Source organism: Leishmania martiniquensis, chromosome 36, assembly GCF_017916325.1.
Source record: "Leishmania martiniquensis isolate LSCM1 chromosome 36, whole genome shotgun sequence".
Lineage (NCBI taxonomy): Eukaryota > Euglenozoa > Kinetoplastea > Trypanosomatida > Trypanosomatidae > Leishmania > Leishmania martiniquensis.
Window position 1 is genome coordinate 1,410,001 of NC_090171.1, and position 25,355 is coordinate 1,435,355.

Genomic DNA, 25,355 nt, shown 5'->3' on the forward strand with positions numbered 1-25,355 from the left:
CTGAGTACTGCGCATTGGCATGGTGACAGGAATGATTTCGTAGGAGGCCCCGTCCAGATACTGGCCAATCATAGCGGCCTGCTGCTGCGCTATGTCTGCTGGCGGCCCCGCGTCGTTTCCAGCAGGGCTGACAGCGTCGCCCCCCTTCACTGCATGCTTCTTCGCGCTCTCGTTAGCTTTCGCAGACAAGTGGCGCGCCATGTCCTTCTTCTGGTCTTCTGATAGAAGCGACTGGCGAAAGCACCGTGTCAGGGTGCTTCGAAGCTCAGCCTCGCTGTGGCCATCGAAGCGCAGCTCCTCCACCGGCTTCGAGTCCTCGCTAGGAACGCGAAGGTAGGTGAAAGGCTTTACAATGGGCTGGCTCGTACTCATGGCGACTTGTAGCTAACAGGAAAGGGATCGAGCTTGACGGCTCCTGTCTTATTGGGTGATGATGTTGGGACGCGCAAACGCGCGTAAGTCGGCGGCAGTAGCTAAGCGGAGGAGTAAGGCCGATGGCACGAAGGATGTGAATCGCCTTTAGCGGACGTAAGTGTGCGTGTGTGGAGGGGAGGGGGGAACGAATCCAAGTCTCTTAGGGAGCGGATAGTGGCACAGCCGTGCGTATGTGTGTGAGGGAAGCCCTTCGCAGTACAGAGCGGAGACGCCTGAAGCTGAAACGTCAATGCCAGTCTCACTCGGTATTTTGTGAGTGACAGAGGCGAACGCTGTGCCTGTGACTGGGGCGCTGGTGGTGGTGGCGGCGAAGTGTGCGTGTGTGTGTCTGGGGGGGAGGGGCTCACGCCATTTCCCACACAGATGTGAATCCGCATTCGCCAACGATCAGAAGGACGTTTCGCATGAGGGCCGTCCACAAAGAAAATTCTCCGCCCGTGGAAGGAAGAAGGGGAGGAGCATAGGTGGACGTGGTGCTGAGTCGAGAAGGGGCGCCAACAGGGGCGGAATGGGGGAGAGGGGGGAGACGACGAAATGGATACGGCACGCTCCCCACGTTGAGCGGTCGCCTTTGCCTTTTCCCCTCTTCCCCCTCCCCTCTCCACCCCCCGGAAGGGTTGGCAAATGCGCTCTGTGTGCTGCGCTGTGCTCTCTCCCTTAAGGAGAGCGGAGGAGGAGAGGGAGGGAAAGCATTCAGAAAGGCATACTCCTCGCGCGTGCGTGTGCGTGCGTGAAAATCTACCGTGCGTGCTGCACCTTGCCAAGCATCACCGCTGAAGCGCACGCTGCACGACCATGCGCGCGTGCGTCATCTAATCTAACGAACGAGGCCCACGAGGGGCCAAAAGGGAGGAGGAAAAACAAAAGACGGGAGACGAAGGGGGAGAGGGACGACACAACAGCGGGGGCGGCACTGGAGGAGGGATGAAGGCGAGAAGAGAAGATATGTAAATACAAACGTACAGGGTAGGCGCTTGAAGCGCACCAGCCCTCTCGCGCACTCGCCCCATGCGGCTGCGATTACAGGGCGTTAGTTGGCCGCGTGGTGCGTGAGTGGGCGATCGCAAAGAAGGCGCCTAACTGCCTCGACAGCCTCTGTCGACTCCAGCTCCACTGCCGTCACCAACTTCGCGTTGCACCTGATCACCAGGCAGCATTCTGCTTGATGCACTTTGCCCTGATGAATCAGTCCGCTGTGGTAAGCACGACGACCGCACCACACCTCCACCGTGTCCAACTGCCGTATGCACACTTCACACGCTGAGTGAGCTGTACGAGCGCTGCTGCTGCTGTTAACGAGCCCTAGCAGCATCGAGGCTCGCTCCGTCATGGACGGGTGCACCTTGTCAAGCGCAATGCGAAGACGAACTGCTGTCGATGCCGAAGATGACGGTAACAGCTGCTCGACGCGCAGCCAACGGCGTCCGACACCTCGACGCGATGCATGGTGCTTCCACACTGGAAATGTCCCTGCCTCCCACTGCCCACAAGTAGCCGGGTAGGTGATCGAGTGCCCGTCGCCGGACTGAGCGGCACTGCGTTGCGGCGACTGGCTACGATCGAGGTTGGCATGACGCACCTCTTGCAGCGGCAGCGCAGGCCCAGTGCCGGCGCAAGTGCTCGAGGAAGAGGATGAGGAAGACCGAACCGACTGCATGGAGGTGGCGCTGTGAAGCAGCGCGCAGCTCCCCGGCGGCGGCGGCGGCACTGGCGGCCGCGGAGTGCTGCTTCCGGACGCAGCTGACATTGCGTCCTCCATGCGCTCAGTGGCGGCCGCGCTGGTGAGTAAAGCGACGTTGTCACGGTGGCGACTGAGCGGGGGTGCAGAAGATGAGCGAAGGCCTCGCTGGGATGCCATGGCACCTTTCGATTGCATCAAAGCGGTGTCGTCGGCAAAGACCTCTGGGGAGGCAGTCACATCGACCGGCAGCCACGAGGATGGCACCAGCGAACGCGCGGCAGAGAAAGAGGCCGAAAACTTGGTGGCGCCCCTCTGTCCTCCCGTATGCAGATGAGCCGTCGCACTGCAACGCGGGTTGGCACCGAGAAGTGAGGAGGCACCCGCAGGAGCGGCAGCCGTTGACCAGAGTCTCCTGTTTTGAGACGGTGGCGGCGCAAACGCTGCTGCAGCGATGGTCGAAGCGTTGCCACTGCTGGCGGCGCTCACACCTCCTCCCTGCTGCGTGGAGGTAGACGCGTATGTCTCGTTACTGCGTTGTGTGGAGCGCAGGAGCAGTTGCGGCACGAAGGCAGAGGCGGGGCGACGCACCGGTGCATGCGCTACGGCTCGGAGAGAGAAAGAAGGCTGACCGAACGCTTCCGGGTTGGAGAAGGACGGCGGTGCGGCTACAAAAGGACGAGGTTGGTGCAGCAGCGGTGCTACATGAGTGCCCCCGTCGTGCCGCTGCTGTGGTAGGAGCCCGGTCGTGGCCCTCGCGCTGCGAGCCCACGTCCACGAAGCCGACTCCGTCTTGGACCTTGCCACCCTCTGTTCAACTCCATAGCAGCTCATGTTTGGGTCTAACGTGCCGAGAGGCGTTCTCTTCCATGATGGCTGCTGCTGTCGCGGCGGCTGTAGTGTATCCCTGTGCTGCGCGCACGCACCAGAGTCAAGAAACGACTTCGGCTGAGCGGACTGCTGCATCGGCCAGCGTGGCACCTCCCTAGCCGAGTCCGCCGGCATTGCTCGAGCGCTGCGGTCGCAGGATGCCGCGCGACTGCTCGCCATCGAAGCGGCTGGAGTACTAGTGTGGCTGTGATGCTGACTGGCGAGGGCCCATGGCCGAGTGCCCAGAAGCGAAGTGGCGGCCCACAGCACGGCAGTGTCTGAGCGGGCGTCGAGCTGCTGCGACACAGACGGGCGGAGATGCGAATCGGCATTGCTTGCCGCCGCATCCTGCGGCACCTTGTGGGCCTCCGTGGAGGACGCATATGGCGGCGCTTGGGGCGACTCACGGTGCCGGCGCCTCTGGGAAGAGAGTTCCGTCGCTGTCACGAGAGGGGCGGTGACCTCACTAGACGCCGCAGATTCGCAAGAGTTTCCCTGGAAGGTCTGCCGCAAAGATGGCCTCTGCGCGCACACCGCATCCCCAACGTGCTCCCGATCGCTGTCATCGGCTCTGCGGCAGCGCAGGGTGCCAGCGAGTGAAGTGGGTAAGTACGCCTTTGCGCTCGAGCAGGCCTTCGTGGAGGGAGGCGGGGAGTGCGCAGGTGAAGAGGAACCTCGGGGCGAGGTACCCGCGGAAGACGAGCAGAGACTGGGAGAGATGGAGGGGGCCAGGACGATGGTGCGCACCTTGCGTGGCGGCCATAGACCACCAAACGGCGAAGACGCTGAGCTCGCGGTGGTGGCTGAGGTCGGTGGAGGCGGTGGCATGCGTAACGCGCGCTCGACACGAAGAAGTCTCGGGCCACCGCGGCCCTCGGTGGGGCCTTCAGTCCTTAAGGGGGAAGAGCTGCTCCCCTCTCCACTCTGAGACCTCTCGGGGCGCGGCCGCGTCACCGAGCGCTGGGGCGGAGAACACAGGAGCTGTTGCTGTATCTCCTCGGCGGTGTCCTCACTTCCGTCAGACATCGTCCTCATCGAGGAAAGGGGACTCGTCGGTGTTCGTGACCCCTTTGTAACGCCAAAGCGTTCCTCCCTGACGCCGTCGCCGGTGGCCATCCTGTTACTGCTACAAGTACTGCTGCTTCTGCTGACCTGCACCTCCAACTCTTCAAGAAGTGCGCTCGCTCTCGAGACAGGGTCCCCGCTGCAGTCAGCGCCGCCATACGGCGGTGACGGGAGCATCGTCGGCGCCGCAGCACCCTGCCGCCGTTGCTGGAGTTTCTGGAGCACCTCGGCAGCGGTGCCTAGCAGCTCGTAACGCAGCTGCACAGCTGCAATGCGATGCGTGTCAGAGCTGTCAGAGCAGCCTGTGAAGCGCAGTTGGATATAGAGGCGCATCTGTTCTACGTCTGTCGGTGCCGCAGATGAGCTCATGAGCACGGCGAGGTGATAGAGTGTACGCAGGGGCACCGTTGTCGTGCTCATGCCATCCGCCCCTTTCAAATCCAAGCGCCACTCGGTAACCACTACCGGCCGCAGCGACACCCCGTCCAGCCTTTGCGCGCTCGTCGCAAGAGTCACCACGCAGCGAGTGGGAAAACAACGGCCATCGGCGAAGAGCGGGGCGACAGAGATGCGCAGCACGGATGTCGACGTGACGGCGAAGAAGGGCGGCCCCAGGTTTGTAATCTCGCACGTTGCGGTGGTTTGGCGTGCTCGCACGGATGGGTTTAGCCAGTAGCGCAGCCCCTCAGCAGTAGAGGTGAGCGCTGCCGACGCATCCCTCTCAGCTTCGGGCGGACGCACGGCATAGAAGCATGCATCTGCCCCGGCACCGGTGAAGTGCACAAGACGCTCGAGTGCATCCAGGGAGCAGGCGGACTCGCAGTCACCGGAGGAAGAGGGGGGAGGGAGAGGAGGGGTCGAAAAGTGCTGCGGTGCAGGAAGCTGCGACAGCATGACTGAGTCAAGTCTTTGCCCTATCCTAACCAATACCCTCGCAAGGTAAAAGGGAAGCGAAGCAGAGCCAACGGCAAGCGCCGAGGTCGATGGTCATGCAGTATGTTCGCACACACTTTCTAGTGATACGATGACGCGAGGGGTGCGTGCGTGGGCGGTCGCGCAGTGTAATGAGGCTGACGAGTTGCGCATATCAGTAACACAAAGGGGCCAGGAATCTATCCGAACGTCAGCGTCGGCCCGCAAGTGCGCAGGTCTGCGAGCGAGTGTGCCGCGCAGCTGATTGCCATAAACGCACGAAGAGAACGACGAAGAGCATTTCATAAGAGGAAAGACCGAGAGGGAAAAAGGGGGCAAAGAGAAGACTGGAGACTTCCACTCAGGTCGTGGTGATTCGGTGCCCGTGCGTGAGCTCAGCCGCAACAGCTACGGCGTGCACGTGGTGAAGCACACACACGCACACACACGAGCACATCGGCATGAGCAGCTTACACCACCGTAGAGACGCCAAGGGGTAGCGAAAGGGAAATGGCATCCGTCATTGCAGCAGTGGGAAGACAATGGGCCACTAGCGGCGAGGAAGAGACGGGGCAGGCGCAGTCAGGCCGCCGCTGTTTCACCACCTTTCATATACTCGACGCCGTTCCCCTTCCCCCTCGTCGCCTCTCTCTCTTTTTGTCGAGTTTCCACCACGACTGAGACGGCGCGGTGTCGACTGCGCGTGCGAGGGAGAGCACGCAAGGATGCCGGCATCCGGGTGATGACGTCTCAGCGATGCACACACTGCCGCTCTTTCTCCATGCTGACCCCACTTCCCCGAGTTACCAGCGACCAAGTCGACAATATCATGGGAATGGTTTGCCTCAAAGTGAGGTGGGTGAAGGTAAGGGGGGAGGGAGACGGGATCGGCTATAAGACCTTAGCGGTCGCCAATCAGCACTAGCTTCACCACCCTACCCCTATGAAAGTGGACACACAGACGCGCACACGCACGCACGCCAACATCACTATTGAGACCGTCATGGCGCCGGTCCGCACGCGCGTGGCCTCCCCTCAGCTCCTCCTCCGCTGTGCTTGTGAAGAGCCCGGGCTGACACCGCTCGCCATCCTGTATTGCGAGCCGCGGTGCGCGAAGGAGGTGTGGAGGAACGGCAGCGGTGCCGACTCATCGACAAGCCGCTCTATGCTTTGGTACCGCTTCCACTCCCACCGCTTCTTCAGGCGATACCACGCAAAGCCGGCGTTCTCGATATTGTGGTCGGCGAACATCGCGCTCACGTTGAAATCGCGCCGCTGCAGAAAGCCGAGATAATAGTTCGCATAGAGGCATTCCATGACAATCGGCCACGCCTTGGGAGGAACATCTTTCGCAACTTTTTGCGCGTGCAGCATCTCGTCCTTGACTACGCACATGACGTCGAAAAGGAGACGGCGCACCGCGCGATCGCGCGACGCCAAAGGAATGTTCCGGAGCAGGCCAAGGTTCACGTGGTTGTCGGCGCAGAGGTCGGCCGGCAGCATAGTGAAGCCGAGACGCGCGTACTTCTTCCAGAACATGACGCAGTGGTTCGTGAGCCCAGTAGCGCGGCCAATGTGGGTCATGAGATGCTCCGTCGCCTCGTCCTTTACGTGTGTCACCTCTAGCAATGAGTTGAAGAAGTAGCCGTAGAACTTGTCGAAGTGGTCGAAGAGCTGCTGCACGTTTCCGGGCTGCTGGATGATGCGTAGGCGGGCGTCGGTGAAGCCGCGCACAAAGGCTTTCGTCATGTGCGGGTTGCGCTCCACCGCCGCGGCGAAGGGGCGCAAGACGGGATGGGAGTCGGTGAACTGCCCCGTACTCATCTGCCGCTTCTCCATGATTGCGCCGACGGACTCCTTCCAAAAAATGAGCTTCATGCCAGCGCCGGTCGTCTTCATTCCCCGCTGCGAGTGCACTTCGAGCATCCCCCACCGTGCCTTGTTCAGCGACATCGCCAGATTCCACATGGCGTAGTAGTCGCGCCGCATCTCCTTGTCAGGGTAGGCCATCTCGCCAATACGGTAATGAAAGAGGTCGAAGTTGCGCAGCTCGTCCTCCAACTTCAAGTAATCCACTTCAGCGGACCCGATGGCGGTGCCGATGGCCTCGGCGCGATCGGCGCTCGCCTCGTTAATGCGGCGCCACATGTCCTCCTTACTCAGCTCGTTCTGGGGGAGGGAACGGTAGTAGTCTGTAGCCTCCTTGTTGCGCATAATGCGGGAGCCGTGCGCGGTGACGCGGCTAGCACCCTTCACGCTGCCACTCTGCGGGAATGGGGAGGACATAGGAGGGGTAGAGGCGGCAGGTTGAGTCGCTTCCCCGTCTACGGCGGCGGCGGCCGACGTCGCAGGGGATGCCGACGGGGGAGACTTCAGCGCCTTCGCGTATGCGGTGAGACTCGGTGAGGACTTGCGAGGCGTCACATTTAGCGACGCCGGCGGGGCGCGGCGGGGCAGCGATGAGGTTGGGTGCGCCTGCTCGACGGCGTGGCGATGCGCCCCTGCACCAGTATGTGAGTCCGCCCCTTGCAAGCGCGCAGCATTGCGCAGCTCATGCGGCGGCAACTTGCCGGCCATGGCCACCGCAGCCATATGCTCTGCTTGAGCGGCCTGGATAGCAGGCTGCTCACATGGCAGCACGCCGCTGCCGTCGGTGCCGAAAGTGGCCTCTGCCTTCTCGTGCGCCGGCTTCATAAAGGCAGAGATGGAGCCCGCGTAGACGCCAATCCCCTCCAAGCCGTCGCTGATGCCCATGTCCCAGGAAAGCCGAATGCTTTGCGGCTTTGTGGCCGGCGATGATGCAGCATCAGCCGGCACCTTCTCACTGGTAGAAGAACAGGATGGCGGAGATGAGGACGTAGAATGACACCGCAGCAGAGCAGGAACGGCAGGACAGCGCCTCCTCGGCACCGCACCAAAGGTGCGGGCCACCTGAAAAGATCTCATGAGGAACGGGCCGAGTTACAAGAGTCGCAGCCGTGAGTAGCGTGTAAGATGACAGAGACAACGCACACGTCTACGCCGGACTGGTGGCGACGCGTGTGCGAAGTGTCAGGTCAGCAGAGGAAGGAGTGAAGGAAAGGAAAGACAGAGAGCGACTCTTAGTGTGGTGTGTACACAAACACCATAGACAGGCAGAGAGAGAGAGGAAACACACGCACGCACGCACAAGACATGCGCAGCTGCCGTTACGTCCGGCTCCACGAAAACCGACGCCTACGCGCGGATAAGTTTCACGGCAAGCAGCCCCTGGACGACGGCGAAGATGAGAGGAGTGAGGTGCGAGAAGCAAAGGGCGTAGAGAAGGCGGCGGCAGAGGTGAAAGAGAGGAGAGAGCTGAGACCGTGTAGCGCGTACACGCAGCACACGTCTAAAACAGCCAGACGCTGTCGCGCGACTCTCCAACTTTTACGCTCCACACTTCTCTCCTCGCTAGTGCGCACGCATACGCCATCATGGCACAGCACAGATTTCCCTCCACCTCTCGACGATTGAAGCGAAAGAGGCGGGGGGCGGGTGGGGGCTGTAATGTCTCTTGCGGCGAGACCGGCCGCAGATCGGTATGTTGGTGTGCTTGTGTGGCATATAAAGCAACGAAGGACAGAGAAATGCCGAGCACAGCAAGCGATGTGGCAAAGGTACTCCAGAGTGGATGAGAAGAGGAAGAAAAGAGCTCGCTTACACACACACACAGAGGGAGAGATGTGAAAGCGTCGTATCTGCGCCATGTACGCCACGCGCACAGGTGAGATGGTCATCTCCTCTCGTAGTGTACAGTCTCGTTGATGTCGCTGTTCTCAAGAAGGTGCTGCTCCTCCCTCAGCCTTGCGAGTAGCACCTCCGCATCTTGCGGGGTGTGTATGAGCTGCATAAGCAGATGATGGGGAACAGCAGACCATAAAAGCCACAAGTCATCCTCGGCTTGCGTCGATGGCGCCGTGCTACTCAGCACGTCCAAAGTCTTAGCGGCACAACAAAGCGCTCCGTCGCAGCCACAGACCAAGCCGCCACCACGCGCCCCGGCGTCGTGGCGCTGCCGCGACAGAGCTTCCCGGTAGCGGGGCGTAGGGAAGCAGTGTGGACCTCTGTGGTAAGTGGCGCAGCGACTACCCCCGTACTCACGTGCCGCGTGGGCAACGCAGGACGACTTCAGGGAACTGCCCGCCACGCCAGAATGGAAGGTGCCGTGGCTGCTGCGGTGATGTGGTGGCGCTCCATCGAAGGAGAATGTCTGAACCGCTTTTCGAGGCGCTCTCTTCTCCCACATTATGGCAGCGCAACCGCCCCTACTTTCGTGCCTGCAGGTACCTTCTTGGCAAGGGAAGAGCGAGGTGCCGTGTCTGGATGCTTGGCGCTCCAGCTCAAGCAGATCGTGCGACGAGCACGAGAAGGCGTTATCCATGAGGCGCTTGGTCGAGGTTTCACAAAGAGCTCAGAGTTTATGCATCGGCGAGGCAACAGAGTGAAAAGAAATGGGAAAGCGGAAGATAATGCCCGCTGCACGCCCCTGCTGGCGTGCTTGCAGCCGAAGGGTGTGCTCCCTTTCAGGTGTGCGTCCGGTCTTTCTGCGCTCCTCCCCTTCTTCCGTACTCGCAGGTTCTACGCAGAAAAAAAAAAGGACAGGACTCGAACCCCGGATGCGGCGGGGGACTCTGCTACGGGAAGGGGGTGCATTGACCCTGAGGAAGCAGACAGACCGAGAGAGAGGGAGCGAGACGGGAGGAGATGAGGAGAAGACTGAGCCAGCTGAGAGGCCGGAGAGTCGCAGAGAGTGAGACGATGTAGAGGAAGCAAAACCACCGTCAACGGCCGCCGATGCAAGCGCTCTCTCCGCAGCCACGCCGTCTTGCTCCCCTCCCTCCCCCCACCAAAGACAACGCGCTACGGTCTGTCCCGACCTCTGCCCTCCAACATCATCGCATCGCTCCAAAGCGGCCTGCGAGTGACAGACCGTCGTGCTCTGCTTCATCAGTAGAAGCGTCTCCTCAGTTTTCCGCCGGTTCCCTCTTTTGAACGCATGGAGTCTGTGAGGATAAGGGGCAGCAGCAAAGGCCCGCGCCCTGAGAAAAGGAGGAGAGCCCCTCACCATCGTCACATCGCCCCCATCCCACCTCGCCCAAGCAAACAAAATGGTCCACACCGAGGGCGCCAAGAAAAGAGAAGCAGGGAAAGGCGAGTCGTATATGTCATGCGAGCCGGTGGAGAGGAGGTGCGGAGGGGAGACAAGATGGCCGGGGTGAAGCAGCACTGATGTGCGTCGCTGTCCCTCCTGCTGGACGCATGCGCTTTGCGGTCTCCCCCCAGGCCCCTCGTGCGCTGGACCATCTAGTGCGCGAAAGCGCATGCGTCGGCTGCCCATTAGCTCCGTAGTCAGGTGCATCGCTTCCCCCTCCTCCCGTCCGAGCATCACTGATGCGCCCACTCTTCGGAAGAGCGTCTTTGCGTGGCGCTGCAGGTCCTCCTCGTCCCTCGAGCCGCCAGTGTCCAGCTCGCTGCGGCCTCCCTCAATGCTTTGCAAGCCCGGCTGGCCGCTCTCCCTTGTCAGAATGAATCGTGCATTTCATTTCTACACCGATGCAGTTAGGGGCAACTCGCTTCGGAAGCGGCCCCTTTTTCTTTTTTTTTTGCGGAGGAGGAGGAGGGGAGGGTGCGCGAAAATGCCGTGCCATCTTCTCCAGGCGCTGCGCTGCACCAGGGCGGGCAGGAGAGTGTGTCTCGGGAGAGAAATTCCGCACCCTTCAGGTACGCTCGCAGGGACATCCGGCGCGAGCCTTACTCGTCCGCGTCCTTCATCATTGTGCGTGCGAAATCACACGTGATCTACTTTTGCGCAACCCTGCTTCGAATCTCATCCTCAAGCTAGGCGACGCGCCTTCGTTTCGTAGTCACAGCGATTTCGATGACGCAGGCGCGAATCAAGCGCATGCACAGCTCTCCTTCCCCCTCCTCGTCCGTCCTTCTGCCCAGGCCCACACACATATATTCGTGCACGCCTATCTGCACAGCATCGTGCACGTCCGCGCCCCCCCTTCCCCCCCGTCGCCGCAGTTTAATGGGAGGGGAGAAACAGAAATGCTCCATCTCGAAAGTACGCAAGAGCAATCCCGAAGTGAAGCTGTTAGAGCGGCCGGTTGGGCACATTCCGCCACCCCAGCGGGAGCGTCCACCTGAGGCGGCTCCAGCGACAAGGAACAGGAGATTTGCTCAGCCCACGCGCCGCGGATCACTTCATCAGCGCACTCACCACCACCTCCGGCTCGATCACCTTCAAGTCCTGGTAGGTCTGCCCGACGCCCACAAATACGATGGGCTGACCGAGCTCGTACACCATGGAGAGTGCTGCGCCGACTTTGTCGTCGATCGTGTCAAACTTGGTCAGCACAATTCCGTCGATGCCGCGCGGCCGCGATCCGACAGGCGCGAAGTCCACCAAGCACTGATTGAACTTGCGCAGCTGGTCGATGCCGTTGTTGCCAACGAGCGCCTCACCCACAAAGAGAACGAGGTCAGGCTGGTTATCGTGGATGAGCTTTGCTAAGGCCCGCATGCGAGACTCGTGGTCTTGCATCCGGCCAGCTGTGTCGATCATCACCACGTCGGTGTGCTGCTTGCTGGCCTGCGCCACGGCGGCCGCGGCGACGGCGGAAGGATCAGTACCGTAGCCTAGATGAAAGACAGGGACCCCCAAGCACCGCCCGTGTACCTCCAGCTGCTCCACTGCGCCGTGCCGAAAGGTGTCTCCGGCTGCCAAGAGGACCGAATTACCGTTCTGCTGAAGCCAGTAGGTTATCTTCGCGAGGGACGTGGACTTGCCCACCCCATTAACGCCACAGAGGACGATGGAGTAGGGCTTACCAGCGGCCTTGGCAACGGCGACGTCGCGCAAGATGTTCACCTCACGCTTCGGTTGCAGAATGCGGCGCAATGAGGCTGTCATGGCGCCTTCGACGGTCTTGTAGAGTGATTCGAAGGTGCCGAGCCGCTTGCCAGCCAGGGAAGCCTCGACGGACTTGCACACTCTCTCGGCCACCTCCACGGCGACGTTCTTTGCCATGAGTTTTTCGCGCAGGTCAGGTATAACTTTCTTCAAGCCTTCCGCGTCCACCTCGCGACTTCCAACGTAGGAGCGTAGCCACGTCGCCAAGCGACCGCGCGACTGACCTTCCCACTCACGCTCTTTCACCGGGGCAATGGCACCGCTAGACAGACGCTTGATGTAGGCCTCGCGCTGTATGTTAGCCTGCGCTTGCAGCTCCTCCTCAGTTGCCTTGCTCTGCCGCAGCTGCTTCTCTACTGCGGGGTCGAGAACGGCGCTGGTGCTGTCCCACTTCGTTGGCTTCTTGCCGCGCTTCTTAGCCGAGGCGCCTGCTGTGGCCGCGGCCGCACCATCTGCATTACCCTTGTTAGGGGCGCCTCCAATGTTGAGCCGGCGACCATCCTTCGTCATAATTACCTTCCCTGCAGTATGCGCAGACGGCTGCTGGTGGCTGCCCCGGCGCGCTTCGTTGTTATTGACGTCCTCTTGAGCAGAACTGCTGTCGCTCTCCTCACATGCGGCGCCACTGCTACCGCTGCTCGCAGCCGCGTTTCCATCTTCGCCTTCTACAAGCCGCGAGGCCGCCTGTTCGCTGGCACTGAACTTCGCGTAAAGCGCAGCATACTCTGCGCTGAACTCCATCAGGTTCGTTGATGGTGTCTTGTTACTGCTCCGCTGAGTATCAGAGAAGTCCTGCTGGGACGTTTGCTTGCCGTACTTCCTGGCAAATGTAGCCGCGATGTCTCGTAGGAACTCCTGCATGTAGAGCGGCTTGAAGAACTTTGGATACACTGCCACCACGAAAAACTTGGCGTCGTTTTCCAAAGCCCACTGCATCTGGTAGTCATCCACACTGTAGTGCGGGAGGCCAGCGCGATCTTCCAGTAGTACCTCCTGTATCAGCCGGTTCACCATTGCACGCCGTCCTGTCTCGTGACATGTTCTGTGCCACAGCACCACGCCGCTGTCACTCACGATCGATAGCGTATCGATCATCCCTGTTGTCACCGCAGATACTTTCTATTTTTTTTTCGTTGCTCTCGAAACTGCGCTAGAGGCGCGTCAAGTGAGAAGTGCCAGCGGATTGCACGTGTTCATGTGTATGAAGGGGGCAAGCCGACGTATGGTTGGAGGCGGAAAGGCAGGGCCGGGTGAAGAGCAGAGGAGGAAGACGGACTGACAGATCGGCAAGGATGTCGAGACGCCAAGCACGCGCATCACGTAAGCACACCCAAACTCACTCGCAACGGCACCTGGTTCGTTCTCATGCTAAGGGAACAGCATGCTGCGAGCAGAGACAGTGAAAAAAGCGCTCGTGCAATCCATGTGCCTGTCGGGAGGTGGGGGTGGGGTCACGCGGCGGAAGCGGGCACCAGAGGAGTACGTGCGCATGCAGGCATGGCAAGGACTCGCTAACGGTTTCACAAAGAAAGGGGGAAAAAAGGGCGGTCCACGTTGACAGGGTGACGAAACGTTTCGTCGCTGTTCGCGCTCGCTTATGAGCACTGCATCCGTGTGACGTTGTCGTTGTTTTCGCTGCTGCGGCTGCACGCTGTGGAGCATGCGCTTTTCCCGTTCTCTCGACGTTTCAGCCGATGAAGCTCACCGTGAAGTGAAGGAGGCGGGGCGGGTGCCCATTATACAGGTAAAAGACACAAGCGCGCAGATACGCACGCACACACACACACACACACACACACAACACCAGATGCGAGCATGCGACGAGCTCCAAGAGAGCGCAGCCTTGCGCTGATCAGTCAGGGAAGAAGTGAATACACGGAACAAAGTGGAACAGCGAGAAAGACGCATGCGAACGCTTGAGAGAGCGAGCGCTCCGGGGCATCAACTGTGGCTTGGCAGTCTGCGCCCTGGCACCGGTCCAGCGCGCCGCCAAAGGTGGAAAGCGACTCAATCAAACCCTGCAAAACCTGTCAACACAAACGCGTCATAGTACTTCTTCTTGTGCAGCTGATGGCACCAGTTCCACGCCGATGTCAGCCTCCCGTCGATGCAGCTGCCGCCGTCGTCACCAGAGCCGTCGAAGGCGTGCTTAAAAAAGTCGCTCAGGATCGTCATTGTCAACTCGCCGTAGCTGTGGTACTTGGAGCGCAGCAGGTGTCGAAGGCCGGGGTAGTTGTCGTACTCGTGCGCCAGATGCTGCTGCTCTTCGTCCTCCTCGTTCTCTTCATGGAAGACGTAGCGTAAAGCATGCAGCGTTTGCACAACCGGTATTACCAACCGTGGAATGACAGTGTACTTGTCGATGAAGACGAGCGGATTCGGCACATCACGGTCGCCGAGATGAATCACCTTTATTCCGACCCAGCCACCCAAGCGCTGCTCTGTGTCGCGCACGAGGCGAGACATGACCCCATAGCTCTTCGGTGCCGAGCACATGCGGTGGAACCCCTGCCCGGTGTTCGCCACGACGTACTGGCCCTGACCATCGACGAGCATGTCGTCCTCGGCGGCCTCCCACAGGCTCAAAATGTTCTTCTGCACATTTTCCCACAGTAAAAGCGACTCGGTAACGTACAGGCAGTGCGTGACGTGGCTGTGGGTGAAGCAGGACCCGCCACGACCGTAGCGGATGGCGATGCTGTAGACGTCGTCCGATGGAAGAGGCTCGAAGTCACGGCTCAGCCAGCGTCGCAAGGTACGAAGCGGCCGCGTATTGGCCTGAATAAACGAATAAACGTCGTCGATGCTGCGCAGGCAGTGCTCGATGACCTCCTTCTTGCGCTCATCTCCGTCGCTGTAGCGGTCGATGAGGCTCTGCATGCCGGCCTGCTTCTCAGCCCCTGTCTTTTTTAGGTAGTCCGTGCGCACAGCCTCGTCGTTGGCGAGGGCCTCGCACTGGATGCTTGAGAGGGCCATCTCCACGGTGCGCACTGGTATAACAAGCGTACTTCGAATTTCAAGAGCGCCTTGCATAGTCCGTTTCTGCACGTCCTGCAGCATCATCATTAGCTTACCGAACTCGCCGCGGTGGCTGAATGGGTTCAGGCGAGTGTGCCGGCGCATTATCTCAAAGAGGTCTTCCAGCAACGGAACCACCGTGGCCACTTTCACCCCCCCTGCGAGGAAAGAGTTCTTCATGGAGCGTGGAATGGCATCCGAGGCAATCGCGAGTCCGATGACGATGTCGATGAATTCGCGTATCGCGGCCTCCATGCGGCTCTCCTTTCCATAAGGGCGCATAAAGTCATCGACGTCATCTGTGTACTCACTCACCTTCAGCGCCGCCACGATGAGCTGCAGCTTCTGCCGCTCCAGGTCCGTCAGCCGGAGAGGGTAGCGAGAGAAGTGCATGGCTGCGTGCCTTTGCTTCGCCCTGGCGTTCCTCGTTCAACACCGTCTACACTGGCGCGCACTCGAAAATGCAGAAGAGAGTCTTGTGCTCAAATGGCTATCTATCAACGACGAGGAAAAGAAAATCTGCCGTACCGCAGTCCGCCGCCTCTTCCAGTCCTCAAGTGCAGCAGCACACGACTCGGATAGGCGCGTTCGAGCGGCTGGCAGCTTCACGAGGGGCAGACGGTTGGCTGGCGACGCGCTGCTGCCGAGAGCCAACTTCCGTTCCTCCACTACGCTCTGTGCGTGCCGCTGTGTATGCGTCCGAGATGCGCCAAAGGAAACAAAGAAGAGAGCGGAGAGAGCAACGCCTTCCACATAGCAATGTGCAGAGTGCACCACTTTTGTGCCGCCGCGCTGCCAGGCCGCGTGTCGCGAAGGTCTCTCCAAGTCAGAGAGGGAGACGGAGAAAAAAAAGTGGACGTATGAGCGACAGTGTACACTGGCCCATCCGTGTGGTTTGGATGTGACGTCTTACTGAGCGTGCGCTTCTCTTTGCTCCGTCGTCTCCGCGGTGAACAAAGCCGGTGTGCGCTCCCTCACGCAGGCCAATGCACGCACCCACGCACACGCACTGGAACGCACAGAAGAGCGGTCTCCTTCGGTGCGCCCGTTGCGTTGGACCAAATCATACAGTACAAACGCATCAGACACAGAAAACGAAGAGAAAAAATGAGAAAAAGGGGGGGGCGCGCAGAGAGTGTGTGATGCGTGGGAGGAGAGGGGGGGGCAATGCCAAGGGACGGAGCGGTGAAGGTAGTGGCGATGCAGAACAGCGCACGTCGCAAGAGGACTGCGAAGGGAGAAACGCCGCTACGAATTCGTCAGCTTCGTTGTCTCTGTGGCCGAGTCTGCTGTGCAGACACAACGATCTCGACCAAAGAGGCAAGACACGACGACGGGGATGCACACGGCGCCGCAAAGCGTGTGCTCTACAAACGCACTCTATACTCTAGGCACCCAACAGTAACAGAAGAGCGACTTCCCCGATGCCGCATCTGCCTGCGGCGATGTCTTCACGCATGCAGTGGAGGCAGCACCCACGCTGAGATTCACGCAAAAATGCTCACATGTATGCACCACAATCCATCTCTCCCTCTTTGTGCGTCGCTCGAGGTGTCTCCTAATCCACTTCCTCCCAGTCTCTGCTTGAGCTTTGGTGCCGCGTCGACGCTATGCGGTTTGGGTCGGGAGGGGCGGTGCCCACGCGTTTTCATTGGCAATCGATAATATAATGTAGAGAACGAAGAAGAAAAAAGTACGGCGCTTTCACAGGCAGAGAAAGCGATGAGATCGAGGCAGAGGGGTAGAGACCGTCGATGTGCGCGAAGAGGGCATGCATCAAGACACTCGCCCCCGCAGAAAGCGAACGTGCTCGCGGTGCTGTCTTATCCCACCCCCATCCTCTCTCTCCATATGGCCCTTCGCTTATCTGCTTCCTTACCTCCTCGATGCCACCTCAGGCAAAATGGCCTTCCATCGGCGCTGCTGCACGACGTGCGCGCCGCGAGAAAAGGCGTTTTCGTGCGCAGTCCGAGTGGGAGGGGCACATAAAATACTTTCGCGAAGGTAAGGCCACATACAAGAGTCGAGCAAAACTTGGGAAAGGAGAGACGAGAAAAAGAAAGATTCTCCCGTTTGAGGGTCCAGTCTAACAGGAGCAGTTCGATAAATGCACGCACACAACAAGCGCCCCCCACCACCACTGTTGCCCCATGTCCATGCCTCGGAGCCGGGCCAAACAACAGGTGCCCTTCGGTTCATAGCGGCTCCGCTGCGTACCGTGCAGGCAAAACTCCGCGACCACACCCGGCATTACCGCAGCACAGCGAAGGCAGAGCGGCAGGGAGGCGGATGCGTATATTTGCTGAATAGTCGGCGCAACTTGTAATGCGCTCGTCCAACCGAAATCATGGTCGCAAGTCGCTTCGGTAAAAGCGTCAGCCCAGGCCTCACCGTCGACAACAAACAGTACGCAGCCCCGCCTCACGGGGAACCCTAGACGGCTTCCCATTTACGCCGCGAGCGCTGAGCTCTTATGACCTCGCAGTGAGGTGGCCGGCATCGTCGTGGGAGAGAAAAAGCACGCATAAAATATCACCAGAGCAAGATGCAAAATGAGGTGGAAACAGGTAAAACGGAAATGAAAAAGAGAAACACGCATTGGCTGGCGTGCAGGCACACACACACACACACCAATGAAGACGGAGGGAGAGTGGGGGAAGAGAGAGAGAGACCGGCCACGGCGCCGTCCGCTGCATCAACAATTTGTATACGGAGTCGAATGGAGGCGCGCTTGCAGAATTAAGAGAAAGAGGGGGAGAGACAGCTGGTATATTCATCTCCGTTCTCTTTCTTCTCCCTCTGTGTATGTGTGCCAGTGTACATTTGTGCGGGTCTCTCCTCAAGCTGCCATGCCAGCATGGACACCAAGGAAGGCACAGGAAACGAGCAGGAAAGAGAGGGGAGAAGACAACACCGCGCCACCGCAAGCCCACACGAAAACCCACGCCGCCAGTTGCTGGCCGTGGCACCGTCGAGTGGCGCGATGGAAGAAGCAATAGAAAAATGGAAGCGGAAGCTAAAAAAGAGTAAGACGTCCTTCTGCTGCTCAACGGCGACATTAACCGCTCCCTCTTCGCTGCTTGTCGCATGCGCTTTTTTTTTTTCGTGGTGCACAGACTCAGGAACGGCAAGCGCAAAGGGGGGCAGTGGCGGCCTCGGGCACTGAAGGTATCGAGAAACAATTGAAGGCTACTGCCGCATTCTCACTCCAGCCATCTCGCATAGTTTCCTTCCCCCAGCCTTGGTAGGCCTCAAAGCCCCCCCGCCCGAATCGACTTTTATTTTCTCTTCTTCCTCCACCACGCTCGCGTCGCGCGAACGTCGCAGTGACGACGCGGTCGGTGCCGGCTCAGTCCTGCAGCTCCGAGGCGTCTACCACCGGCAGGGACGACACCTCATCCCGCACGCTCCTAAACAACGCAGTGGAAAGGTAGCGCTCGCCAAAGGACGGGATGATCGTCACTATCGTCTTGCCCTCCATTTCGGGACGCTCTGCGATCTTCAGAGCCGCGTACACGTTGGCGCCACCAGAGAAGCCAGCGTAGACACCGTCGCTGCGCGTGAGCTTCAGAGCCGTATCAATGGCGTCGTCGCTCGCCACGCAGAACACCTCGTCGATGAGGGTGCGGTCGAGCACATCCGGCACGAAGCCCGCCCCAATGCCCTGAATCTTGTGCGGGCCCGGCTTTCCACCCGAGAGCACGGGTGACTCTGCTGGCTCCACAGCAACGATGCGAGCATTGCAGCCTACCTTCTTGAGCGCACGCGCCACACCCGTGAGCGTACCACCTGTTCCAACGCCGGCGACGTAGCAGTCGACTTGGTGGTGCGTCTGCTCCCAAATCTCAGGCCCTGTGGTTTCCTCGTGAATGAGGGCGTTGTACTTGGTTCCAAACTGATCTGCCAAGACGGCGTTCGGATTGGCGGCGACGATCTTCTTGGCCATCGCTACGGCACCCTTCATGCCAAGAGCGGCGGGGGTGAGGATCAGCTCGGCACCGAAGATACGCAGCAGGCAGCGGCGCTCGAGAGACATGGATTCCGGCATGGTGATGATGACCTTGTAGCCGCGAATCGCACCCAAGTACGCCAGCGCCACCCCAGTGTTACCACTAGTTGACTCGACCACAACCGACTTGCCGGGTATCAACTTGCCTTCCTTCTCCGCCTTATCGTAGATGGCAAACCCAAGGCGATCCTTCACAGATGCCAACGGGTTCTCACACTCCATCTTGAGGACAATCTTCGCCTTTGTGTGGTTCGCCTTGTTCAGGTACAACGCCGGTGTCTGGCCGATCAGCTGATCGATGGAGCTCGCCACATTCTTTGACTTGTCAAACGATGCCGACATGGCTTTTTTTTTCGTCCTTTTTGAAGTGTTCCTCTCTCTTTCCTTATCTCTCTGTAGATGTACGTGCGTGTGTGTGTGCGTGTGCACTGAACGCGTCGATAGATCAGTCAGCCGAAGAAAATCAAAAAGGGGAAGCTCTTGTCGACTGCTCGTGGTTGGTTCGAATATACATATATATATATATATATATATGTATATATTTCTACGCAGGGGAATCAACTGAGGCGAGTCAGAGAAGTAAGCTCATCACGCGCACATCACGTTTGTGTGTAAGGGGATGGGGCAAAGGAGAGAGAGAAAAGGGACAGAAAACCAGGCAGAAATCTTCGCGGGCATGAGAAAAGCGGTTCACAGCCACGGCGGCGGCGAGGCCGAATGCGCACCCAAGAGGAAAGCTGAACAGGCTTCAAGGCTGCTTGGAGCGAGGCCTTGTGGGCGGCATTTTGAAGGAAGCTGCATGCATGCAACTTAGCCTTCGCCCCATATGCCCTTTTTACGCGGCGCATTCGCCAACATGAAGAGAGTGGAGGCAGCGTCGACATTACGGGTAGCAGAGGTTGCTGACGGCTTCTCCACCGAAAGCCGTGCATTCTTCTTTTCCAGATGCTCTGCGGTCTGTGTAGCTGTGAGGAGCGCGCTGCATCGTATCTACGCCTATCTCTTCAGTAGCAAGGAAATAGCGGCGCAGGGCCCCTAGTGAAAGGGGAGATTGCTGGCATGACTCAGAGTGGCACCTCGTCTGTCGCAGTCATCCGCACTCCGCGCTGCAGAGAAGCAAAACGCTCCTGCGCGAGCTTCATCAGTTGCGGAAACTGCTTCAGGTGATGCTGGATCTTCCGCGGCGTCGGCCAGTGGCCCCACGTGCAGTCGCGCTTGTTGCCGTGGAAGATGATCTCCATTAGGTGGCAAGTGGCACAGTAGGGACACTCAGGGCTGGCGTGCCTCGCCGGATCTGCGTACCGTGCGTGGTACTGAGAGATGCAAGCAATATGCCCACTTGCCGTTCGCGTCGGAACCTGGTGACGGGTCTCAGCAAGGCTAGCGGAAGGGCGTGTGCCCCTGGTAGTGCGCGGCGTAAGGCTAGGACTAGGATGGGATGGCGGTGCCGCTACTGGTGCGACATGCGCGCGGCGGCTCTGCAACGCTTCTTCCTCCGGCGCGAGCTCGACGAGGGTCGAAGTGCATGTTGCGCCTAGCAGCTCGCCGACCCGCACCTCAGCATCATCAACCCGTTCTTCCTTAACGGGCTTTGGCAACGGCCCCTCCCTCGGCGGGCTGTCGGTGGAAGGGGCCGGTCCCCCAGGCACGTGCAGCAGTCCGGTCGGCTCCGGGTACAGTGGCACTAGGTCACGGCAGGCCGCGAACTGGAATGGCACGGCGGCACTCACATGGCCGACTAACTTGTCGAGCGTCATCGCATTGATCGGGTCTTCGGAGGAAGAGGAAGCTGCAGACATGGGAAGTTCCTGCACGACAGCACGCAACGCTTCAGTGGCCCTGTGGTCCAAGCGGCCGCACAGCTTCAGTACGCCATCTACAGAAGCCTCCCGCATCTCGGGTGTGAGGCGTTCCCATCGATGGGAAATGATGCGCCAGGAGAGTAGGTCCATGAGCACCTGAAGGGATGGATAGCAGCCGTGGTAGAGGCGAATGATGCCCTGCTCCTCTAGCGTGCGCAGATTAGGACGGAGGCGAGCTGCCAGCTGCGCTAGCCGTCCGTCCTCTGGCGCCCATAGTGTCAAGCGAATCGCTGCCTCGGCCAGCGCAAGAAACGCAGGCATCTCCCTCGAGGCCCCCGGCATCGGAAAGGCCTCCAGGGTGGCGTGGCGGAGAGCGGCGGAGGCGACGGCAGGCCTCATCTGCTGCTCAAGAGACTCGGCAAGCTGTTGTGCGAGCCCGTCGGCAAGGGGACTGCCGGAGTCGCTTGCGCCGTCTTCCTTCTTTGTCCGCTTTACTGGAGGCCACTGCTGCCCTACAGAGGAAGAGACCGGCGGCTGGCTCTCCACATACTTTGCCTTCGCCACTTCCAACCATTGATAGTACGAAAAGCTGTGCAATGACTCGGGCGGGACGAGCAGGCCGTCACGCCGCTGCTGGAGAGCGCGCTCCGCACAGAAGGCTTCAAATGTCCTCTCCATGCTCATATTGCCCTTTCCCCTTGCGTGCGTGTTCGTGGAGCTAAAGGAGGAGGAGAGGATGCGCGTGAGAGAGTCGCTTTCTTTTCCCCTTTGAGGAAGGCGATAGGGGAAGGGGAGGGGGACGGGAGGGGGACGGGAGGGGAGGGAGCAGTGGCGATGCGAAAGGACTGCACGGCTGCCGCTGCCTGCAGTCGCACGTGCAGACAGCACACGAAGAGATGGCTCACGCAGAACCGAAAGGACGTGGCAGGTATCAAACAGTATTGCGAATCCAAAGAGGCACAGCTTTGTTGAGCCAGCATAGTCAGCCGCATTCCGATTTGCACACATGCAAGTACCCACAGAATACCGTGAGGCAGGGAGGGGGAGGGCACAGCGTATGGGCCACCTTCCGCGGAGGCTGTGTTCCCTCAACGAGGACGCGGCGAGGACAATGAGAAGCTGTGCACGTTACCCCACCGCCGAATTCCTGCCTTTGGTACGCGCCGCTGTAGCAGCACGTTCGACGTTGGCGCCTCTTAGACTGTTTTCTTTGTTTCTATTGTCGAGAGGAAGGGAGGGGGGGAGTAGTGGAGCGGGCCATGATGCGTTTGGCATTTCTCCGACGACGAGATCCTGTCAGACATGACCCCATCGCGCCAAACGCAAAGCGGTTGCGGGATACAAAAAACTGAGAACGTTTACATTCAAAAAGGAGAAAGGGGCACGCAAAGAAAAAAAGAGTGGGAGGGGGGGCAGTGAGCACCCAATAAGACCCTCCATACACGCGCAAACACGCACACAGGCAGGCATTCGAAGAGCAGAACATCTGAAAAACTCAAAGCCACACGCACATGATGATGCGCCTATCTGGCGTGCCCTCAAAAAAAAAATAATCAGAGCGTGTAGAAGAGGTGATGGGAGGCACCAAAGAAGATAGAATGCAAAAGAAACGAGAAGACGTGCCAGTGAGTAAATCTCGCGAATGGTGTGGGGTGGAAACTTCTCCACGCACAGATAGCGGCGGGGGGCAACCCTCACTCTGCATCTTGTCTTGAAGTTCTCCTACACGCCGACATCGGTGCACTTGTCGTTCGCCGCCGCCCCTCTTCTCTGTCTCTACTCTTTGTCGAACAGAGTCATGCTCTCCGCACAGGCGGACCCCCTTGCATGCGAGCCGCAGCGATGATATTTAGTGCGGTGTGCTGAACAAATACAAAGCACAAAGAGACAGAAACGATTAAACCGTAACTCAGACATTCACGGTGAGCCGAGGTAGCTTCCGTGGATCTGCCTGCAGGCGACTACGGGGGTGGCCGTCTTTGGTGCGCGTGCTATCGGCAACTGGGCGCGTCTCCTCTGTCGATACAGGTAAAGATCGCCCATCGCTTTTCACCCGACCGACCGCACGAAAAGAGAGCATGTTCGATGAAGAAGCGAAAGCAAGTCAGATACGCGCAGAAAACATGAAGAGAAAACATGCATACACGCACATTAACACACTCAAAGAGAAAAGGGACCAAATCGCTGATCTGCAGCGTACTATATATGAATATATGCACAGTGAGGTGTGCGCGAGGTGTGGGGAGGGAACAGAGGAGGGAGGTGTTGTGTTAGCATGCACTGGCCACAGAGGCCCACAGGAGCGCAGACGTCATTTCAGAGGAAAGAAAAAAAATCGGGCGGGTCGGTGGTAGATGAAGATGGCAAGAGAAGCGCCGGAGTCGTTGCCGCTCCCCCAGAGAAGTGCAAATCAAGAGAACGCAGGCGAGATGGAGAGTTGTACGAAGGGTAACGTCAGAAGAATCCAAAGCACAGCGGGCGGGGAGAGAGAGGGGGTGGGGGGGCCAAACTGCGCACGGCAAAGATATTCGTATTCAGATGAGGCATTACGCGCAGCCTTTTGCGACACGCGAAACCCATTGAACTACAGAAAGGGAAGGGAAAAAAAAAGAGCTGTCCGGCTGCAGAGACGGAAATGGAGTCGCGCACGGAGTGGTCCATGGCAGCGTCTTCGCACCTTCCCCTTTTTTCTCACTCTCGTGATTGGAGGCATGCGTGCGGGCACGCGTGAGTGCGCGTAAGCGGAACGACGTATCAGCCACCGCGAGTACGCCGCTTCCCGGCACCTCCCACGTGCCCCTTTCCCGGGCTTCGCTTCTCCCCTCCAACGATCCCCTTTCGTTTCTCCCTATCCCACAACGGTCTGCTCAACTTCGCACAGACACGCACACGCGCACGCCAGCTAACGGAAGAACACGCAACTAGGCTACCTTTTCATGAAGGATAAGCTGCAAGTACAACCACCAAACATTGTAGCACAGCGCCGACACCGTCCACATAAGTGAGGCGGAAACGATACCGAGCGCCGCCCAGGAGAGCGCCTCCACGCAGGTGAACGACTGCGGCAGCATCGAAAAGCGGCCCGCCGCAGAGGGGGCAACGTCGTCGGCTACAGCTGCGGTCGCCTTGACGGTCATCACAAACGGATCTGTCGTGGAAGTAGCTGATACCTCAGGCGGCCGCATCCCGAAAGTGTAAACGCAGCCCAGTCCGCCCTCCACCGCCTCCACGAGCGGGTGGAAACTGTCGCCGCCGCCACCGCCGCCGCCGCCCTCGGAGAGGTTTGCCATGACAAGCGACACCTGCTGGCGACACAGCACATAGCACGAGGGCCGCCCGATCGAGATCCACCGCGTCAGCGTCAGATCGGAGGACAACAGCAGCATACGGTCAAGCCCTTTGAGCTGCATGTAGATTAGGTAGGTGGCCTGACTCACAACAACGCGGACGCTGGTGATAGAGGCGCTACTAGGTACAATAGCATCCAGATCGATCGCATGCACCTCGGCGGTCTGTCGCCGCTTTGGCCAGTAACTCACCGTGTGCAGTCGCACCTCTCGGCAGCTCATGACGGCGTACTCATCATAGTCCTCCAATGGGGTGGCGTAGACATCGCCGCAGCTGCGGTGTACAAAGTCAAAGCCCGAGGACGAAAGAGAGGTCAGTCGTTCTGCGACCATTTCGCGAGACGGGCCGCTCTTGAGCAGACTCACCCCGTCTTCGTTGGCGCACAGAGCAGAGCGGTTGCCCATCCAAAACGTGCGCCAGGCGGCGCTGCTGGTGCCCAGGTAGAAGTGCGAGGGTGGTGCCGGATGAGTTGCATCAACGCGCGCAGCGGCGCTGCTGCTAGTTTGGCCACTACAGTTCATGAAGGGATCAGGCAACAGGGCAACCTGCGCGCGCAGGCGCGCTGCCATGAGGACGGGCAGCGACAACTCTGACGCCGTGCTGTAGGCGTCTGCATGCCGCTTGAAGTCGACTCGGTTTACCTCCCACCAGCAAGCAATATGAACGCTAGCGGTGCAGAAGAAGGCATGGCGGTCGTAGTCGAGGAGAAAGTGATCCCCGCCCGGGGATGCGTAAAAGCCATCTGTCCCAACAGGTAACTCAATCATGGCCTCGATAAGGCAGTCGAACACGTGCAGATCCCCTTCGCGCGTTTCGCAGAGGAGGTACCGATTCCCACCAAAGTGCACGAGCGAGGAGGGAAAGGCGAAGCAGGCAGGGAGCTCCTTGTGATGCTCTGCCAGGGACCCGTCACTCTCCGCCAGCTGTGTGTACAGGTAGCATTCCACTTCCTCCGAGTTAAACGTGTCTGTGCCACTGCGCACGAGCACAAGAAGCCGCTGCTCCTTCTCCAGAAGTCCCAGAGCCACAATCTGACTAGGCGGAGCAAGCTCCACATAATCCTCTTTCAAGCACGGTCCTACCAGGTATTGCTTCTCCTCATACGATAGAAACACTTCAGTGACGATCTTCCAACAGAGCCGTGAGACTTCGCTCAGCGTAATGAGTTCCTTCTTCGTCAGGTAGGACGCGATGAGGCGCAGCGTATCAGCGCATTCCATTCTCTCGAGTGCCAGTGCCAAAAAAAAAAAAGAAAAATCACAGAGAAAACGTCGGAGGCGA

General features: G+C 59.3%; 9 protein-coding genes across 9 annotated transcripts in view; all 9 read right to left on the reverse strand.

Moving 5' to 3' along the window:
- The window catches only part of LSCM1_00378 (uncharacterized protein), a gene marked incomplete at both ends in the record, with an annotated part of 1,116 nt that extends 744 nt beyond the window's left edge, over positions 1-372 (reverse strand). Inside the window, one exon of the mRNA XM_067318030.1 lies at positions 1-372. This exon is cut by the window's left edge and continues 744 nt beyond it. Within this exon, the coding sequence (XP_067174135.1) occupies positions 1-372 (372 nt within the window).
- Positions 373-1,465: 1,093 nt separating this feature from the next.
- On the reverse strand, positions 1,466-4,942 carry LSCM1_00379 (uncharacterized protein; the record flags this gene model as incomplete). Its single annotated transcript, XM_067318031.1, has 1 exon — positions 1,466-4,942. The coding sequence occupies one exon, from the start codon at positions 4,940-4,942 to the stop codon at positions 1,466-1,468; it is 3,477 nt and encodes a 1,158-aa protein (XP_067174136.1).
- Positions 4,943-5,995: 1,053 nt separating this feature from the next.
- On the reverse strand, positions 5,996-7,906 carry LSCM1_00380 (uncharacterized protein; the record flags this gene model as incomplete). Its single annotated transcript, XM_067318032.1, has 1 exon — positions 5,996-7,906. One exon carries the CDS (start codon positions 7,904-7,906, stop codon positions 5,996-5,998), a length of 1,911 nt encoding a protein of 636 aa, XP_067174137.1.
- An 808-nt stretch (positions 7,907-8,714) lies between these two features.
- LSCM1_00381 (uncharacterized protein) lies at positions 8,715-9,362 on the reverse strand (the record flags this gene model as incomplete). Its single annotated transcript, XM_067318033.1, has 1 exon — positions 8,715-9,362. The coding sequence occupies one exon, from the start codon at positions 9,360-9,362 to the stop codon at positions 8,715-8,717; it is 648 nt and encodes a 215-aa protein (XP_067174138.1).
- Positions 9,363-11,183: 1,821 nt separating this feature from the next.
- LSCM1_00382 (uncharacterized protein) lies at positions 11,184-12,992 on the reverse strand (the record flags this gene model as incomplete). The annotated part of the gene is made up of 1 exon (XM_067318034.1): positions 11,184-12,992. The coding sequence occupies one exon, from the start codon at positions 12,990-12,992 to the stop codon at positions 11,184-11,186; it is 1,809 nt and encodes a 602-aa protein (XP_067174139.1).
- Positions 12,993-13,904: 912 nt separating this feature from the next.
- LSCM1_00383 (uncharacterized protein) lies at positions 13,905-15,308 on the reverse strand (the record flags this gene model as incomplete). The annotated part of the gene is made up of 1 exon (XM_067318035.1): positions 13,905-15,308. One exon carries the CDS (start codon positions 15,306-15,308, stop codon positions 13,905-13,907), a length of 1,404 nt encoding a protein of 467 aa, XP_067174140.1.
- A 2,956-nt stretch (positions 15,309-18,264) lies between these two features.
- Positions 18,265-19,266, reverse strand: LSCM1_00384 (uncharacterized protein; the record flags this gene model as incomplete). The annotated part of the gene is made up of 1 exon (XM_067318036.1): positions 18,265-19,266. One exon carries the CDS (start codon positions 19,264-19,266, stop codon positions 18,265-18,267), a length of 1,002 nt encoding a protein of 333 aa, XP_067174141.1.
- A 722-nt stretch (positions 19,267-19,988) lies between these two features.
- On the reverse strand, positions 19,989-21,410 carry LSCM1_00385 (uncharacterized protein; the record flags this gene model as incomplete). Its single annotated transcript, XM_067318037.1, has 1 exon — positions 19,989-21,410. One exon carries the CDS (start codon positions 21,408-21,410, stop codon positions 19,989-19,991), a length of 1,422 nt encoding a protein of 473 aa, XP_067174142.1.
- Positions 21,411-23,647: 2,237 nt separating this feature from the next.
- Positions 23,648-25,294, reverse strand: LSCM1_00386 (uncharacterized protein; the record flags this gene model as incomplete). Its single annotated transcript, XM_067318038.1, has 1 exon — positions 23,648-25,294. One exon carries the CDS (start codon positions 25,292-25,294, stop codon positions 23,648-23,650), a length of 1,647 nt encoding a protein of 548 aa, XP_067174143.1.
- Positions 25,295-25,355: the final 61 nt, after the last annotated feature.